The 18105-nt window shown below is 42.9% G+C and overlaps 1 protein-coding gene across 7 annotated transcripts; it reads right to left on the bottom strand.

Annotated features, from left to right (window-relative positions):
* Positions 1-114: 114 nt before the first annotated feature.
* Positions 115-17759, bottom strand: CDCA7 (cell division cycle associated 7). 7 transcript variants are annotated; one of them, XM_009182460.4, is made up of 10 exons: positions 12877-13349; positions 10315-10440; positions 9661-9897; positions 5655-5891; positions 5218-5295; positions 4088-4282; positions 3481-3621; positions 2641-2790; positions 1810-1946; positions 115-1463 (listed from the first exon to the last, which is right to left on the bottom strand). In XM_009182460.4, the coding sequence occupies exons 1-10, from the start codon at positions 12976-12978 to the stop codon at positions 1433-1435; spliced, it is 1434 nt and encodes a 477-aa protein (XP_009180724.2). In that variant the 5' UTR covers positions 12979-13349; the 3' UTR covers positions 115-1432. The 7 variants fall into 7 exon arrangements, with proteins under 7 accessions (XP_009180724.2, XP_009180727.2, XP_003907671.2 ...); XM_009182463.4 differs by lacking the exon at positions 12877-13349 and adding an exon at positions 17659-17759 and having other exon boundaries at positions 202-1463; XM_003907622.5 differs by lacking the exon at positions 12877-13349 and adding an exon at positions 14156-14525 and having other exon boundaries at positions 202-1463.
* Between the last annotated feature and the right edge of the window lie 346 nt (positions 17760-18105).

Here is an 18105-nt window from a genome sequence, read left to right as displayed (position 1 = left end):
ACTGTGGTGATCTCAGCCCATTTTCTGATCATAGGTACCAGTCCTGTCACCTAGTGAGGTCCTTCCAAATAAGCTGACCTTAGAACTTCAGAAACTTCAGTCAAAAGGCAGACATTTTTAGAAAAGGTAGAAATGGCCTTTTATTTAAATATGAGAAAAAAATTAGAAGTACAGTAAGATTATTTTTAAAAAGCAGACAAGTTAGAACAAACATTTTATTATTAAAATAAACTTTTGTATAAAAGCATCACAAATCAAAAGCTGTATTTACACTTATCGATTCAAGGTCCAATTACACATCAAACATTGAATGGCACAGCAATGGTTTACACATGCAAGTAAATCGGGACATACAAACACTTAGATTCCGCCTTTACCAAATAACTTGATTAATGCAACAAGGAGTGGGAACACTGACACAGGAAATCTGCCCAGAAACTCGACTGGCAGAGATGTCAGATTAACAAACTGCGGAAAGTTACATCTCCAAAAAGGCACTTCTCATTGTTATAAAAGTGCTTAAAATCTAAATTGAACCTTGTGCCTGGTTTATAAATTTTCAAGAAACTGCAAAGAACCACTGACTAGTTTTTAATATCAAGTTTCCATGCAAAATTGTCCAAGAATTTATTTGCAATACCTTACATGTGAACTGAAATAAACTTTGCAAACTACAATTATACTAAAGTTTTGTACCGAAAATTCAGCCTACTCATAATTTCCAGATAGCTCTTCCATCATACTTTTAAAGTATTACATGCCCACCAACCTTTGAATCATGATTGTGTAAGCTGGACGCACCACTTACCCTTCAGGCAGAAGAAATTAGGAGAAATTAAGTCTCAACTGTGTTAACAACTTGTAACATAAGCGCAATACATGGGATTGAGAGGCATCAATCTGCAATAATTACCTAATTTTTCCACATGGTTTTAAGACTTTTGTGCCTTGATTATATTAAAAATTTCAACTAGTATGAATGCTAAATCATACTTGTTTTTGTGTAAACAAGTTAGAAGGTTCTTCTCTGAAATTCAATAGATCTAGTTAGTTAATACTTTTATTGTGTTTCCAAGTGCTTAGGTTTTATGAGGGCTATTTCAACACCAAGTAAATAAAATATGCTTTCATAAAACTGTAATTTAAAAGAAATTCAAAAACTAAGCGGTTGGAGAGGGGCATTGGAAATAGAGGGGGATGCTATGAGATGGGGGTTGGGAACAGAGAAGAAACTGCAGGAGGGCAAAGTGTAACTAGTAATATACCTTCCGTGATGCTCCAGAAACACATGTCTACTAAGATTAACTTGATTGGAGTTTCTTATGAAACAGGCTGATCATCAAGATTCTTAACTCAGGTTTCAGTGAAAAAATTGGAAACTTTTATAAGACAGATTTGAGAAGTAGAAGGCAGGCAGCAAATTTTCCAGATATTATGCCTGCATTTCAAATTCCTGTTTCAGGCTGAGAAAGACAAAAGGAAACGTGTCAGGACATAGTTTTCAGCCAAAGAATTCTCTTTTGAAAGCCTAATTCATTTTTAAAAACATTTTTGTTGTGTTGTACCATGACTATGGTCAAGTGTACGCATCTTCAAGTATATAATCTGACTTTTTCATACACACCCACCCACCTGGGTTACCACCACCTAAGTGAAGACAGAAAACGTTCTCATCCGTTCCTGCGTGCCCCTTTCCAGTCAGTCTCCACCCCGCCAGACATAACCACTCTTCTGACATCTGTCATCTTTTCATTAAGATATAAATGAATATAAGATTCGGATGTGGAAGAGAAAAAAAACACCCACTACCTTTTCAAGTAGGCATGCACATTCCCAAAGCCATGGTATTTGGCTAAATACACAAGGACCCCAGTCGCACACCGTCCATCTCGCTGCCGGCAGAAACTGCAGTTGCAGATTCCTCGACAAGGCGGGCAACGCCAGTTCTGAAGGAGGATTGTCAAACGGCACAATTCAGTTAAACCTTACCTCCCCACCAACTTATCTACATTACATTTAACCCCTTCTTTACGGTTAAAAATTTATATGATTAATATGCATTAGTCATGCCTGATGCTTCCTTCCAGCAGTGGAAGTTACAAGCAGCTACCAGGAATAAATGGAGCAGCAACTTCCCAGGGACAGTTCAGACCTGAGTATGGTGGAAGCGGCTCATGCCTATGCAGCACCATCACTCTGAATTCATTTGTGTTCTGAATTAAGAGCACCCTGGAATGGGTGTGGGGCCTCAAACCTGTAATCCCGGCACTTTAGGAGGCTGAGGCAGGTGGATCACGAGGTCAAGAGATCAAGACCATCCTGGCCAACGTGGTGAAACCCCGTCTCTACTAAAAATACAAAAATTAGCTGGGTGTGGTGGCATGCACCTATAGTCCCAGCTACTTGGGAGGCTGAGGCAGGATAATCGCTTGAACCCAGGAGGCAGAGGTTGCAGTGAGCTGAGATCACGACACTGCACTCCAGCCTGGCAACAGAATGCGACTCCATCTTAAAAAAAAAAAAAAAGGGCACCCCATAACAGAAAGGGCTCCACCTCTTCACCAATGCCTTTTTCTGGCCTCATCACAGTTTGTGATTGACCTTCAAGCCCACAGGACCAACCCCTGGCAAGGCACCTACCGGATCCAGTAGAGCATCCCTGACCTCTTCACCGTAACGGTTTCGAAGGCAGGGGCCGCAGAACTGGCCTCGAACGCCCCAGCAGTCTGGGTTTCTGCAGTTTGTTTTGGTATCAATAGTCTTCTGACGGCATTGATGACAAGTAGAGCCCTACAAATAAGCAATTAAGAAAAAACAAAAAACAAAAAGCCACTGCTTTTTAACAGAGAAAATGGCATATTTACAGAATGTCCCTCTTCGTAGTATAGTCTTACATTTTGTCTGTCAATCTCTGTATACACATGTACATGCCAGGGTATGAAAAATAACTCAACCAGGTGCAGTGGCTCACCCCTGTAATCCCAGCATTCTGGGAGGCTGAGGAGAGTGGATCGCTTGAGCCAAGGAGTTCGAGACCAGCCTGGGTAACATGGCAAAACCCCATCTCCACTAAAAACATAAAACTTGGCCTGGTGTGATAAAACCACTTTCCTTTAAGAAAAGGTCTTATTAAAAAATAACCTACCCAAATCCATTTTTATCTTCGGTGCACCACCACACCCCAGCACCTAGCTATGTATACACACATAATAGATATGCAATAAATATATGTTGAATGAATTGATTTCTAAATTAGGAGAAAAGATTTACCACGACTACAGACTTACTAAGCAGATAATTCCACTGTGAAAGAGGGCTAAATCCCAGGGATACTTAAAACTTTTCCTTCCTTGTGTGAAAAAAACATATAGGCAAGATTTCACATGCTAAGCCCTTTAGACCCTGGGCAACACTTAGGGACAGAAGGTCTCTTCCTCTCACAGATGTTTACATTCTCAGGTGTAATTGAGAGGCTCTCACCAGTGAACGGTTATATATCTTCTCTCGAGAGTTGCTGCAGATGTTCTCCAACTCTTCCTCTGTAATTTCTTCCACTGGGCGAATTATATGCGGAAGGGTCATGGATGATCTGGAGCGACGACTTCTGGGCAGGTCATCTTCCTGCATCACAAGGAATACAAAACACAGAGCTTAAAAACTGAAAAACTGATTGAAAGAGATTCAAAACTGAGAACTGGAGATTCAAATATGAAACAGAGATTCAAAACTGGCTCTCCCCAGCTCTGAATCTCAGATACTTGACTTGTAATTTCTTCTCACGAACTTCAACCTGGAAATCTCTCCTAGAGCTAATGGTAGAAAAACTGGCCATATGCTTACTGTAGCCATAACTGGACATTTTGGAAACAATGCCTGCAATTAAGAAGAGATGAAGAAAACCCAATTCTCACCTGCTAATAAAATTACCAAGTAAGCTTATGTGACGTTTACAATTGTGAATGGTTAGAGAAAAACATTTACTATGGAACTCCTGGTGTTGAGGATGTGTGTGTACCTCCGCTGTGTACGATGCCAGGCCTACTGAAGATGAGAATCAGAAGAGCAAGTACCAATGCAAAGAACTCACGTTCATGTAGCCATCCATGGTCTTCCTCTTTCTCACCAACATGTACTTATCCTCTTCCTCCTCCTCCTCCATGGGTAGAGCGTCAAGGGACCCGAGGATCCGGGACCTTGACCTGGTAAGAGGACGAGCTCTCCGTTCAGGGTTTCTCCTGGAAGCAACACCCGGGAATGTACGCCTTCGCGGTCTCCTTGATTGCTAAACAAAGCACGCATAAGGGAATCCATTTATTCCACAATAAAGAGAAGTAGTACTTTGGGGAATTCATACCTTCTCCTTAAGGATGTTTTAAGTAAAGAGAGCTCTATTTTTTCATTTTCTTTGTCATTTACATAATGCATGGCAAAATGAGCCTAAAACCTATATGGCTATCTTTATTTTGCTTTTGTAACACCAAGCCCAGTTTCTTTCAACTTGAGAGATGAGCTATTTATTCTTTTACTTAATGAAGATGTAAGAAATGATCTTCTCTTCTAAAAAAAAATTTTTTCTCTGATGTCTCTTGACCCTGTAGAAACACATTCAGTTTCTACATTGCACAATAGAGGGATATCTGTATGGTTTCCCTCTTTCCATCTTTCCTTTCCTCAGGGGAAGGCAGGAAAAAGAAATCTTTTCTATCACAGCAGACACACCAAATCTCCCTGAGTTGTACCAGCTTAATTCTTCAGAATGCAATTGTATGATACCCAGCTATGACTTGATAAGAAATTGTGATTTTCTTATTCTATTTTCATTCTCCAATTTTAAAAACATCTATTGCACATCTACCATGTAGGAGGAATGTGCTCACACTGGAGAAGAGAAAAAAATTTTTGATCTCCATTACCTGCCCATGAGGGCAGGTAATTAGTCTAGTTGACTAATTACCTAGTGAGGGGCTTAGTCTAGTTGGGAAGGAAAGAAATAACCAATCAAAAGGGGTTTAGTGCCACAGGAGCACAGCAAGGAGAGACCAAACTACCCAGGATTCATGGAGGATCATCCAGAGATCTGTCAGGGGGTTTCCTCTAGGTCCCCTTCGTTTGTCTAGAAGGCCACACAAATAAAGAAATTAGATTTTTAAATACAACACAGATCTACCTTACGTGTGCCCAAAACGCTACTGTATATAAACAAGGACTGGTACTTACTGAGTCGGAGCCTGGGAGGGGATGTCTTCCAGGGAACGAGCCAGGGAAGCTTTCTAATTCAGACATGAGTTTTGCAAGCTAAAAAGGGAGAAAATTAAACTGATATCATTGGCTTAGAATAACTGCTGAAAATGAGCAACTAACTTCTTGAAAATACTGAAGTACAAATCTCCTGGTTTGAAATTTGAAAGTAAGTTGACACATTCAAAGTTTCTGATTTCCCCTATACACTTAACCAGGCCTTTAACAGATTACAAAAAAGGAGTTCAGGGAAGGAAACACATTTTGAGGCACACACTGAAGACTTCACAGGTAAACAAAAGTAACTTTTTATTCATGTAACAGAAAAAAATAACTTTTTTGTGTGATGGAACAGATTTAAGCAATGAGTCGCTTAGAGAGGAAAAAATAATTCTAACACAAAGTCAGATACCTACCATTGCTTTGTTTTGCTTTATGTTTAAAGCCCTTTTCTCCAAAAAATTCATGCCACTTTCATCTTCCGAATCAGAGTTGGAATCAGTCACAGAATTCTCTGAGGGCTGGGGGGACTCTGCTTTTTTGTTGGTTGCTCCCCTAGTACTTCGTGCTGGAAACTTCATCGCCACCCTGAGAGGTCCAGAGTGCCTGCACTGGCTGCGGGTCCTACAGCCTTCCCGAACTGACTGCAGCCTCTAATCACAACAATGGAGTCATTAGGACTTGATCAGCAGACAAGCTTCATCAGTATGACTACAAAGTCCCTTCTGAACGAGACACTTGTCTGAAATGAATTTTAACTGAACATTGATACCTCTGGGTAACAAAATCAGGAACTACAAAGAGTACAACAATCAACAGAATGCAGTTTAATTCCATGCAGCCTATCTGGACCACACTGCTATAAGCTATTTTCACAGTCCCTAGGCCTGTGGGTCTGAGCCTTTTTTTTAAATGTTAAAATTCCTACCACGTACTTTTCATTTCTTTAAAAACAGATCTTTATGTATTTTAAAAGAATTCTGACAAGAACAAATGTGTTCTCCTGGCTGGGTGCAGTGGCTCACGTCTGTAATCCCAGCACTTTGGGAGGCCAAGGCGGGTGAAACACTTGAGCCCAGGAGTTCGAGACCAGCCTGGGCAACATGGTGAAACCCCATCTCTGCCAAAAAAAATACAAAAATTAGCTGGGCATGGTGGCGCACGCCTGTGGTCCCAGCTACTTGGAAGGCTGAGGTGGGAGAATGGCTTGAACCCAGGTGGCAGAGGCTCAGTGAGCCGTGTTCGTGCTACTGTACGCCAGGCCTGGGTGACAGAGCTAGACCCTGTCTTGAGGGGAAAAAAAAAAAAAAGGGAAAAAAATGTGTTCCCCTATAAATATGGCCTCAATGTTGATGGCAATATTAAATTATATTAACATATCTCAATTTTCTACTTTACAAAATCATATAATAAAATATACATAAGATTTATCATGTTAACCATTTCTAAGTGCACAGGTCAATGGCATTAAATACATGCACATTGTTGTGCAGCCATCACCACCATCCATCTCCAGAATGTTATCATCTTCTCCAACTAAAACTCCCTCATACCCATTAAACAGTAATTCCCCATTCCCTCTTTCCCTCCGCCCCTGGCAACCATCATCCTATTTTCTGTCTATAAATTTGACTTCTCTAGGTACTTCCCTAATCTAATTTCAGAAGCTCAAAATAAAAATATTTCCAGATTCCAAAAGTAATATAGGTTTTCATCATTAAAAATTTATCCAAATTAGCCATAGGGTAATATAAATCAAAATCACAATGAGAGGCCAGGCGCAGTGGCTCACGCCTGTAATCCCAGTGCTTTGGGAGGCCGGGGCAGGCGGATCACCTGACATCAGGAGTTGGACACCAGCCTGGCCAGCATGGTGAAACCCCATCTCTACTAAAAATACAAAAATTAGCCAGGCACAGTGACACACGCCTGTAATCCCAGTTACTTGGGAGGCTGAGGCAAGAAAATCGCTTGAACCCAGGAGGCGGAGGTTGCGGTGACCTGAGATCATGCCACTGCACTCCAGTCTGGGCTACAGGGCAAGACTCCGTCTCCAAAAAAAACAAAAACAAAAACAATAACAAAACAACAACAACAAAAAAACCCACACACAAAACATAATGAGACACCAACCACTTCATAGTAGAGCTAAAAAGCAAAAGAAGGCCGGGTATGGTGGCTCACATCTGTAATCCCAGCACTTTGGGAGGCTGAGATGGGCAGATCACCTGAGGTCAGAAGTTCGAGACCAGCCTGGCCAAGACGGCGAAACCCCGTCTCTACTAAAAATATAAAAAATTAGTCGGGTGTGGTGGCACGCGCCTGTAGTCCCAGCTACTCGGAGGCTGAGACACAAGAATCGCTTGAACCCAGGAGGCGGAGATTGTGGTGAGCCAAAATTGTGCCACTGTACTCCAGCCTGGGTGACAGAGTGAGACTCTGTCTCAAAAAAAAAAAAAAAAGCAAAAGGAAAATAAAAAAAACTATTAGCAAAAATTTGGAGAAATTGTAACCCTCACACACTGCTGGTAGGAATGTAAACTGGTATAGCCACTTTGTCTATTTCTCAAAAGGTTAAACAGTTACTACATGAACCACAATTCTACTCCTATGTACATACCTAAGAGTATATATCTACACAAAAACTTGTACACGAATGTTCACAGTAGCATTATTCATAATAGCCAAAAAAGTGCAAACAACCCACTTAACCATCAACTGATGAATGGGTAAATCAAATGTGGTTGATTTACACAACAGAATATTCTGCAATAAAATGAACTAACACATGCCACAACATAATAAACCTTGAAATCATTATCCTAAGTGAAAGAAGCCAGTCGCAAAAGACCACACATATCATGATTCAATTTATATGAAATATCCACAACAGGCTAATCTATGACAGCAGAAAGCAGACTGATGGTTGCCAGGAGCTAGGGGTGTTGGGAAAGAATAAGGAGTGACTGTTAATGGGTACAGAGTCATTTTTCGGGGTCATAATGGTACTCCAAAATTGACTGTGGTAATGGTTGCAGGTAAAAAAAAAAGAGAGAAGAAAAAATATCACCCATAAAGTCCCTGAATTTCACCTATAAAGACCCAGTTTTAACACTAAAATATTTATTAAGGCCAGCAAAGTGGCTCATGGCTGTAATCCCAGCACTTTTGGAGGCCAAGATGGAAGGATTGCTTGGGCCCAAGAGTTCGAGAATAGCCTGAGCAACAAAGTGAGCCCACATCTCTACAAAAAATTTTTAAAAGTTCCCAGGCAGGGTGGCACATGCCTGTAATCTCAGTTACTGGGTAGGCTGAGGAGGGAGAATCACTTAAGCCCAGGAGGTGGAGGCTGCAGTGAGCCATGATCGCACCACTTACTCCAGCCTGATTGACAGTGCAAGACCCTGTCTCAAAAAAGTCTTACATGCCCACAAACAGCTTTTTGTACTTTTAGTGTCCACGGATTTAGAGAGTACAAAACAACAAAAACCTTTCATGAGTTCCTACCAATTATAATGAATTGGCATTTTATTAATCATGACAGTATCTTCAAAGAACTGAAACACTGCCCAGAAATTATTCAGGCTATTGACAATGTTTGTGTCACACGCAGATCTGCAGACTGGCCCCTCTGCAACAAACTCCAGTAAGCACTGATTTGGACCAAAACACTCCTTGGCCAGGTGGACTGCCACTTGTATCAATGTTACTCAAACCGTGATCCTCAGGCAGTGGATCCATGTCAGACCAGTGAGTTGAAGAGCATGCACCTGATTATCAGTGAATGCACTGCTTCCTTTGTCGAGAAAGTCTTTGGAATGAGAGAATGTGTATAGAATTAAACAGTACGCTCAGAAAGAGTGGGACCAAGGCACAGCACAACAGTGGCAGCAGCAGTTAAAGGAAGGTAGCGTGCATAGGAAAAGCCAACCAAGGAGCAAAAGTAGCAGCAGGCAGGGCCCTCAATGTCATTATCTGCAATGGCGCTCCTGCACATAAGTTATCACAGGTTTTCAAGATGCAGCCACAGATCTACTATGAGACCAACATTTATCAAAGGTCTGCTCTATGACAGGCACTAGGGCTGGGCACTTGAACTTAAATGCAAATGTAGATAATATTTAGGACTAGTGTGCTTTCTGATTAGGCCGGATTTTTGTGGTAATGAAAATCTGGAGATTGGCCAATTTTATCTTACCAGTTTCCAAATTTTCAGAGCCTACAAAATGTTCATGATTTATAAGTCCAGCTACATTAGTAAACACTGCTCTAAGACATGAAGAAAATACTCAAAATTTTAAAAAGGTCAACAAAGGCTGTTGGCATGACTAAAATCAAAATCGTAAGAAAAAATTTTTAAAAAATATGTCATGCCTCTAAATGTATCTTACTTCTTGAAACTGGTGAAATTCTCAAACTCACCATTCCATCTTGTATCTCACTCTCTGAGAAACCGCAAAAGGATTCATCGTCAGAGTCGGCATGAAAAATACTGGCCAGTTCGTTAGTGACATCTGGCCTTGGTTTCTGTAAAAATCCACAATGGTCTAATACATCTTGCACCTCACTTTCTGAAAAGCCGCAGAAAGATTCATTATCAGAGTCCTCATAAAAAACATTTGCCAGTTCTTCACTGATATCTGACCTGAATTTAGGTTTCTGTAAAATAAATAAATAAATGTGGTTGTGCATTTTTTTTCTTTTTCAAGAACCAATTTTCCATAAACCGTGCAGAGAGCAAATCACATTTACAAGTGCACTACAAGAGAACAGCTTTTGTTACAAAGAAAAATGGTTCAGAGGTTTACAAATGATTTCTGAGTTGTTATGGCAAATCATCATGCATGTTAGGTTAGGCGACATTTCAAAAGGATAGAATAAGTAGCTAATCTACCTCCAACAATTACTACCTAGAACCACAGCAAAAAGTGAAATGAAATTATAGTGCATACTGTATTTTCATAACGGCTGTATAGAAATGTAGGCAAAAAGCAAGCAGTTTTAATCACGCACAAAGCATCTGGGGCATTTTGAGCACTGCAGACTCAATTCTGTTTATTCTCAGGCAGCACTTACCGTGTTTGCAAAATTATCAGAAGCAAAGCTGTCACAACTGTCATCAGAGGATGACGAGGTTTCCATGGAAATCAACTTCACATATCTGAATTTCTTTAAGTTCTTCTTTACTCTGAGATCTTTCTGCTGCAAATGGAAATAGCAACCCTATTAAGCATGATGCTTACTTTATTTAACTAAAGACATCATTTTTTTGGTTTAGTAGGTTCAAACAGCACAGAGTAGATATGTCCATTTATCATACCCTACACAGAAAAGGAAGTTTGTCAACTGCTACAAAAAACTTTTTCTTTCTTCTTTTTGTAAGAAGCAGGATCTCGCTCTGACATCCAGGCTAAAGCGCAGTGGTGAGATCATGGCTTACTGCAACCTGGAACTCCTGAGCTCAAGCAAGCCTCCTGTCTCAGCCTCCTGAGTAGACAGGACTACAGGCATGTGCCACCATGCCCAGCTAACTTATTTTATTTTTTTAGAGATGGGGTCTTGCTATGTTGCCCAGGTTGGCCTCAAACTCCTGGACTCAAGCGATCCTCTCACCTGAGCCTCCCAAAGTGCTTGGATTACAGGCATTAGCCACTGTACCTGGACCCAAAAATCTTTAAAACCAGGTCAAATTCTTTTTTTTTTTTTTTTTGAGACAGAGGCTCGCTCTGTTGCCCAGGCTGGGGTGCAGTGGCGCGATCTTGGCTCACTGCAAGCTCCGCCTCCCGGATTCATGCCATTCTCCTGCCTCAGCCCTCCGAGTAGCTGGGACTACAGGCGAGTAGCTGGGACTACAGGCGTCCGCCACCACGCCCAGCTAATTTTTTGTATTTTTAGTAGAAACGGAGTTTCACCATGTTAGCCAGGATGGTCTCAATCTCCTGACCTAGAGATCCGCCCGCCTCAGCCTCCCAAAGTGCTGGGATTACCGGCGTGAGCCACCGCGCCCGGCCAAAACCAGGTCAAATTCTAAGAAGGGATCCCTTGGCAGGAAAATTATAAAGACATTTATCAATTTTTTCCAACATCTGTAGAGCTACCTCTCAACCCACCTTTATAAGCCCCTAATCTTCAGCTCTTAGCATTATACTGAGCTCCACAGGAGTTTTTAATGCTAAACTCCTAAAATCCAACCTGTTTTTTTTTTTTAATTAAACTATACTTCTAAAAGGAAATTTCAAAAGTACAAAATGGCAGAAAGATTTTCTCCCTCAGCCAAAATCAAGCTAATGAGGTATTTTTTGTAAGCTTTGGGCTATGTACTGTGATGCTAATTTCACAAACTACAAAAACTGGGCAGGACCTCTACTTCAAGATGGCAGGCTTCCAAGCAGGCCCCATTCCAATCAAGAGGGCTATCCTGATTTCCACACAAGTCTTTACAAAGCAAATACATCAAACCCTTCAACAGATGGTACAAGGAGCCAAGTTAAAGGTCAAACAGCACTCCAAATGCAGGTGGGATACCTGATTCCATTTTAGCACTCTATTACTTGAGGCTGTCATTCAGCTCTTTCTGCTGTCCCTTTGCTATACAAGACTTAAGTTTTTAAAAGTCCTTTTATAAAGTGCAAATTACTTATATAGAAATGCTTCATTCATTCATAAATACTGAACAGCCTGGCACGGCTCTCAGAAAATGCAATTGGCATCTATCTTGTGTAAAAAAGGATAGCGGTTTGTCATTTCTTAACATTTAACGAGATTTCTTAAGTGTTGCTTTAGGTCCTGTATTTTTATTCTCTTAAATGGGGCCATGGAATAGCAGAAGTGATTCCTTATACTGAAAACTTTGAAAGGGCAAGCTCTGCTACAGATTCTACAAAATATGCTAAGATGTAAGATGTCAGGTGACCAGAACGCTGTTGCCCTCCTTCTTTGCCTAACATTACGCATTTCAGTCTCTTGAAAATACATGAGGGCACTCCCAACCTCCCTATACCCCTAAGTAAACTCCGTTCAATCATCTTAGGAAGTTTTTGTCTTTTGCCTTTTTAACAAGGCAGGACAATGTGTAAAAGGTAGAGCTACTAAATATAAAGGTTAGGTGTGTGTGTAGGAGGGTGGCGCACACCTGTAATCCCAGCGCTTTGGGAAGCCAAGGTGGGAGGATCACTGGAGCCCACGAGTTTGAGACCAGCCTGGGGAACATGGTGAATCTCCGTTTCTACTAAAAATACAAAAATCAGCCGAGTGTGGCGGTGCGCACATGTAGTCCCAGTTACTTGGGAGGCTGAGGTGGGAAGACTGCTTGAGGCCGGTAGGCTGCAGTGAGCCGTGATTGTGCCACTGCACTCCAGCCTGGGACACAATGAATGTTGGGAACTGAAAAGGATCTCAGATCCCATTTTCCAGATAAGGAAATTGAAGGCCCCAGGAAGGTGTAATAGACTGCAAGATCACAGAGGCAGGAACAGCAGTACTCCTCGCATTACTGCAGGAATTACCATCTTTTATTCATCAATCTACCTGCAAGCAGTCAGAGGCCCCAGACAGCCTCAAAGGCGGCATTCTGTTGGGTGCTGTCCGAGAAATACATGCTGAGTTTTAACAAGTCAGCACAAGCCAAGAGTTATTTACCAGGCAAATGTATCTTTGGAGGAAAAGCCACAAAAAAGCAGCAAGGCAAACAGTCAAGACGGAGATGAACTTCTTTGGCAGGCAAGTAATAACTAATACCATTTATAGTAGTTTTTCGTGCCAGGCACTATGTTAAGTACGCTTTCAGGTCAGGTTTAATTCTTTGCAACATAGGTGCTATCGTTATTCTCACTTAGCCAATGAGGAAACTGAGGCTCAGGAAGGCGAAATGGATTACTGAAGTCCCATGGCGGCTCAAATTTGAACCCAGGCACGTCAGGTTCCAAGACCAGCTACACATGGTTTTCTACATCCAGAAAGCCAATGCCCAGCTCCACCGGGGCGGCGACTCAGCCCTGAAACCACGCCTCATCGCACCCACCCCCGCGAACCTGTCCTCCCCCGCGTGGGTCCCAAACCCCTGATACTTATTTTAAACGTGTCATTGTCTTCCGTTTCACCCAACCCCCACTCTTCTACCCTCTCCAGGAGCCCGACCCTACCTTCTGGCTTCCGTTAGAGCAAAAAGTAACGTTCCATTCAGAGCAACGTCCTGCAGCTAAGAGTAAGGCTAGGGGGTTGGGGGTTGGGGTTGGGGGTGGGGGTGGAGGAAGTGGGAAACGAGCAAATGGTCGGCGAACAGTTTGGCCCACCAAGCCCTTTAAATGCACTTAACCACCGCCCGGTACTACCGTCGCTTCCCACTGCGTGCGCAAGCCAAGTTCTAGGAGACCGGTTCGAAAGACCTTAACGATCCAACGCACTGGCCCTCAGCGGTTAGAAACGGACGCGGCTTTTGCCGGGAGGGGTGCGCGCCCAAGGGCCACCCACTTAGCGTGGGTATAGACGCGGCGAGCCACGCACTGGCTCCGAGTTGTGTGCGGAAAAAGGATGGGCCGCCGCAGGACAAACTCCTAGGGGGCAAGCCGGCCGGCTCTGCCCGGCAGGCACAATCGGGACCGGCCAGCCCTCCCGGCCGGTGTCCGGCCTTTGGCGGGCGCACGTGCCTAGGGCTTTCCAGCGCTGCCAGCCGTCCTGCAAACGACTCAAGTCTCCACGCCGCCCGCACTTCGGATGCGCACGCCGCGCAGGAACGTCCCCATGGCCCTCAGTTATTCTAGGTGCACTAAATCGGGGGCTTGCCCAAGCGGGCAACGCCTAGGCAGGCCACCAGTTGAAAGGCAGCGCTAGGCTGCGGAGTTGGAGAGGGTCGGCCCGCGCCCGCCTGCGTCCAGCACCCACCGCGCCCGCCCCTCGGGTTAGCCCGCCCAGCCCTCACCGGCACGCGGCGAGCGTCCATGCTGGTGGCGGGTGCCCAGGTCGGCGCTTGGAGCGGGGAGAGCGGAGCAGCAGCACGGTCAGCGGTCCCACAGCAGGAGGAGCAGCAGCAGCGCGGCCTGCAGGCGGGGCACGCCGACCCGGGCCCGGAGGGGCGGGGTTCGGGCTGTCTTTCCCGCGTTGGGACACAGGTCCTGAAAGCTGTGGTAACGGCCAGACTCGGCGCAAGACTAGATGATCCCCTGGAAAAAACACGACCTCCCTATATATTCTGACCTAAAAGGATAGCCTTGGCTACTCCTAAAATCCCTTTGAGAAAGGGGCGCTTTAGGGGCTACAAAGACCACTCTCCTTACGCAGCTGTACGGTCCTGAGCGAGTGGCGCGAAAATGGTTCGTATTGCCCCGGGGTTTTCTGGCTGATTTGCATGAATTCTCGTGGTGGCGGAGGAAAAGTGGAGTCTCGGGGGTAAAGGAGAGCAGTGCGAGGGTGGCGCGGGTCACGCACCATGGCATTTAGCACTTTCATTGCTGCATGCGGTTTACAAGATTTAAAAACTCATAGAATCCAGCACGAACTCCACTCTTCATAATCCAATTCACCGCCCCTGGATGTAACCTCTTATCTGGGAACCACACCATTATCTGAAGCAATAAAAATAGTTAAATCCTGATCTTTCTTTCCAAAAAGCACAGGAAGCCGACTTGTTTTATATTAGACTTGTGGTTTTCAAAGTAGAAGAAAAGCCGCAGCCGCTTGATGAAGACATCTATAATATAGTTAACCTTTAACGATTATCTGTTGGGGATAGAAACTAAAGATTTAACAATTGTGGCTTGATGACCTTTTCTGTCTTCAGAATTGAGAACTACCCTGAGTCAGTGCGAACGGGAAACACTTTTCATTGCCCTTTTAACCAAACTTAGCATTACAACGAAATAATGAAATAAAGTGAGGCTTTTTGTGTGTGTGAAGAGCAAAAAACTTGCTTCTAGAAGAAAAAGTAAATTTAGTTTCTTTAGAAGACACTAATTATACTCTCAACATTTAAAACAAGCGCTTGAAATAAAAACATTCGCATTTCCCACCTCATTTCAAAACTTTTCTCTGTTAGCCAGGATGGTCTCGGTCTCTACTAAAAAATACAAAAAACTAGCCGGGCGAAGTGGCGGTTGCCTGTAGTCCCAGCTACTCGGGAGGCTGAGGCAGGAGAATGGCGTGAACCCGAGAGGAGGAGCTTGCAGTGAGCTGAGATCCGGCCACTGCACTCCAGCCTGGGTGACAGAGCGAGACTCCGTCTCAAAAAAAAAAAAAAAAACAAAAAACTTTTCTCTGGGGAATAATTAATTCCTTCGCAGTAGGAGTGTGCATGGACATACTGTGTTCCTCTCTGGGTATACTGAATACAAAAACTGAGCAAGTAAATAATGCCCGAGGACAATGGATTGGAAGGAGTCTTCCTGCCTTTCTTAAATACACGTATCTAGTGATTACTCTGCCACTGTGCGAGGGACAAATAGCTCAAGGTCTAGAAGGTGAGTGCCAGGAGGAGAGGCTATTGGTGGGTGGTGAAATTACAGAATTACAGAGCCCTCAGTAAGTATTTGTTGAATGAATAAACATTTGGGAATGTAATTTTGTGCCACTAAAACTAAATATATGAGAATTTGGAATTACTAGACCCATGAAGCAGGGGAAGATTAAGTCACTTTGTGAAAGGCTCTGATAGGGAAATTTTTAGTCTTCTTCCTGGGGGCACAAGAAAATAATTTGGTGTATGTGTTTTTTAAGGATAAGATCTCTGGTCTATTCGTCTTTTTAGTAATCAGGAAAATGCAAATTAAAACAAGTGTTACTGGAAAGGAGTCTCGATCTAGACCCCAAGAGAGGGTTCTTGGATCTTGCGCAAGAAAGAATTCAGGACAAGTCCGTAAAGCGAAAAAGCAAGTTTATTAAGAAAGTAAAGGAATAAAAGAATGGCTACACCATAGACAGAGCCACCTGAGGGATGCTGGTTGCCCATTTTTATGGTTATTTCTTGATTATATGCTAAACAAGGGGTGGATTCATGCCTCCCCTTTTTAGACCATATAGGGTAACTTCCTGATGTTGCCATGGCATTTGTAAACTGTCATGATGCTGGTGAGAGTGTAGCAGTGAAGACGACCAGAGGTCACTCTCCTCACCATCTTGGTTTTGGCTGGCTTCTTTACTGCAGCCTGTTTTATCAGCAAGGTCTTTATGACCTGTCTGCTGACTTCCTACCTCATCCTGTAACATAGATAACATAGAATGCCTTAACCTCCTGGGAATGCAGCCCAGCAGGTCTCAAGGCTTATTTTACCCAGCTCCTATTCAAGATGGAGTTGCTCTGGTTCAAATGCCTGTAACACAGGAGATACAATTTCACTCAGACTGGCAAAACTTAAAGAGCCTGATAAGACCAGATACTGTTAAGAATATGAGAAACTCCCACAATGATGTTAGTAATGTAAATGTTTAACTTTTCAGAGCAATTTGGGAATAGAGGCATACCTCATTTTATTGCACTATGCTTAAAATTAAAGGTTTGTGGCAACCCTACGTATAGCAAGCCTATCAGTGCCATGTTTCCAAAAGCGCATGCTCATTTAGTGTCATTTGGTAATTCTTGCAATATTTCACCTTTTTCATTATTTTTATATCCATAGTGGTGATCTATAATCAGTGATCTTTGCTATTACTGTTGTCATAATTTTGAGGAGTCACAAATTGTACCCAGGTAAGATGACAGACTTCATCAATAAATGTTGTATGTGTTCTGACTGCTCCACTGACCAACCATCCTGTCTCTCTATCTCTCCTTATGTCCCCCCAGTCACTGAGATAGGACAATATTGAAATTAGGCCAGTTAATAACTCTACAATGGTCTCTAAGTATTGAAATGAAAAGAAGAGTCACATATCTCTCACTTTAAATCAAAAGCTAGAAACGATTACGCTTAGTGAGGAAGGCATGTTGAAAGCAGAGATAAGAAGAAAGCTAGACCTCTTGTGCCAAACAGCCAAGTTGTGAATGCAAAAGAAAAGTTCCTGAAGGAAATTAAAAGTGCTCCTCCAGTGAACACACCAACGATAAGAAAGCAAAACAGCCTTGTTGCCGATATGGAGAACATTTAAGTGGTCTGGAGAGATCAAACCAGCCACAACATTCCCTTAAGCTAAAACCTAATCCACAGTAAAGCCCTAACTCTCTTCAAACTCTGTGAAGACTGAGAGAGGTGAGGAAACTGCAGAAGAAAAGTTGAAAGCTAGCAGAGGTCGATTCACAAGGTTTAAGGGAAAAAGCCATCTCTATAACAGAAAAGTACAAGGTGAAGTAGCAAATTATTCAGAAGACCTGGCTAAGATAATTGATGAAGGTGGCTACACTAAACAAAAGATATTCGAAGTAGACAAAACAGCTTTCTGTTGGAAGAAGATGCCATCCAGGCTTTCATAGCTAAAGAGAAGTCAATGTCTGACCTTAAAGCTTCAAAGGACAGGCGGACCCTCTTGTTAGGAATGAATGCAGCTGGTAACCTTAAATTGAAGCCATTGATCATTTACCATTCCAAATTCTTAATTCCTTAAGAATTATGCGACATCTACTCTGCCTGTGTTCTATAAACAGAACAACAAAGCCTGAATGACAGCACATCTGTTTACAGCGTAGTTTGCTGAATATTTTAAGCCCACTGTTGAGACCTGCTCAGAAGAAAAGATTCTTTTCAAAATATTACTGCTCATTGACAGTGCCCCTATTCACCCAAGAGCTCTAACGGAGACTGATGAATGTTTTCTTGCCTGGTAACACAGCATCCACTCTGCAGTTCGTGGATCAGGCAGTAATTTTAACTTTGAAGTCTTATTATTTAAGAAATACATTTCATGGCCAGGTGCAGTGGCTCACACCTGTAATCCCAACACTTT

This window comes from Papio anubis, chromosome 10, assembly GCF_008728515.1.
Source record: "Papio anubis isolate 15944 chromosome 10, Panubis1.0, whole genome shotgun sequence".
Lineage (NCBI taxonomy): Eukaryota > Metazoa > Chordata > Mammalia > Primates > Cercopithecidae > Papio > Papio anubis.
This window is presented reverse-complemented; position numbering and strand designations above follow the sequence as displayed.

What these genes read in the sequence shown, in the direction of transcription:
- CDCA7 (XM_009182460.4), bottom strand. Translation starts at nt 12,978, where the DNA reads ATGGTATTAGTTATTACTTGCCTGCCAAAGAAGTTCATCTCCGTCTTG. An exon ending in TCCAAAGATACATTTGCCTG is followed by an intron (nt 10,441 to 12,876) that starts GTAAATAACTCT and finishes TTCCATTTGCAG; the next exon opens with CAGAAAGATCTCAGAGTAAA. An exon ending in GTGAGATACAAGATGGAATG is followed by an intron (nt 5,892 to 9,660) that starts GTGAGTTTGAGA and finishes TGTTGTGATTAG; the next exon opens with AGGCTGCAGTCAGTTCGGGA.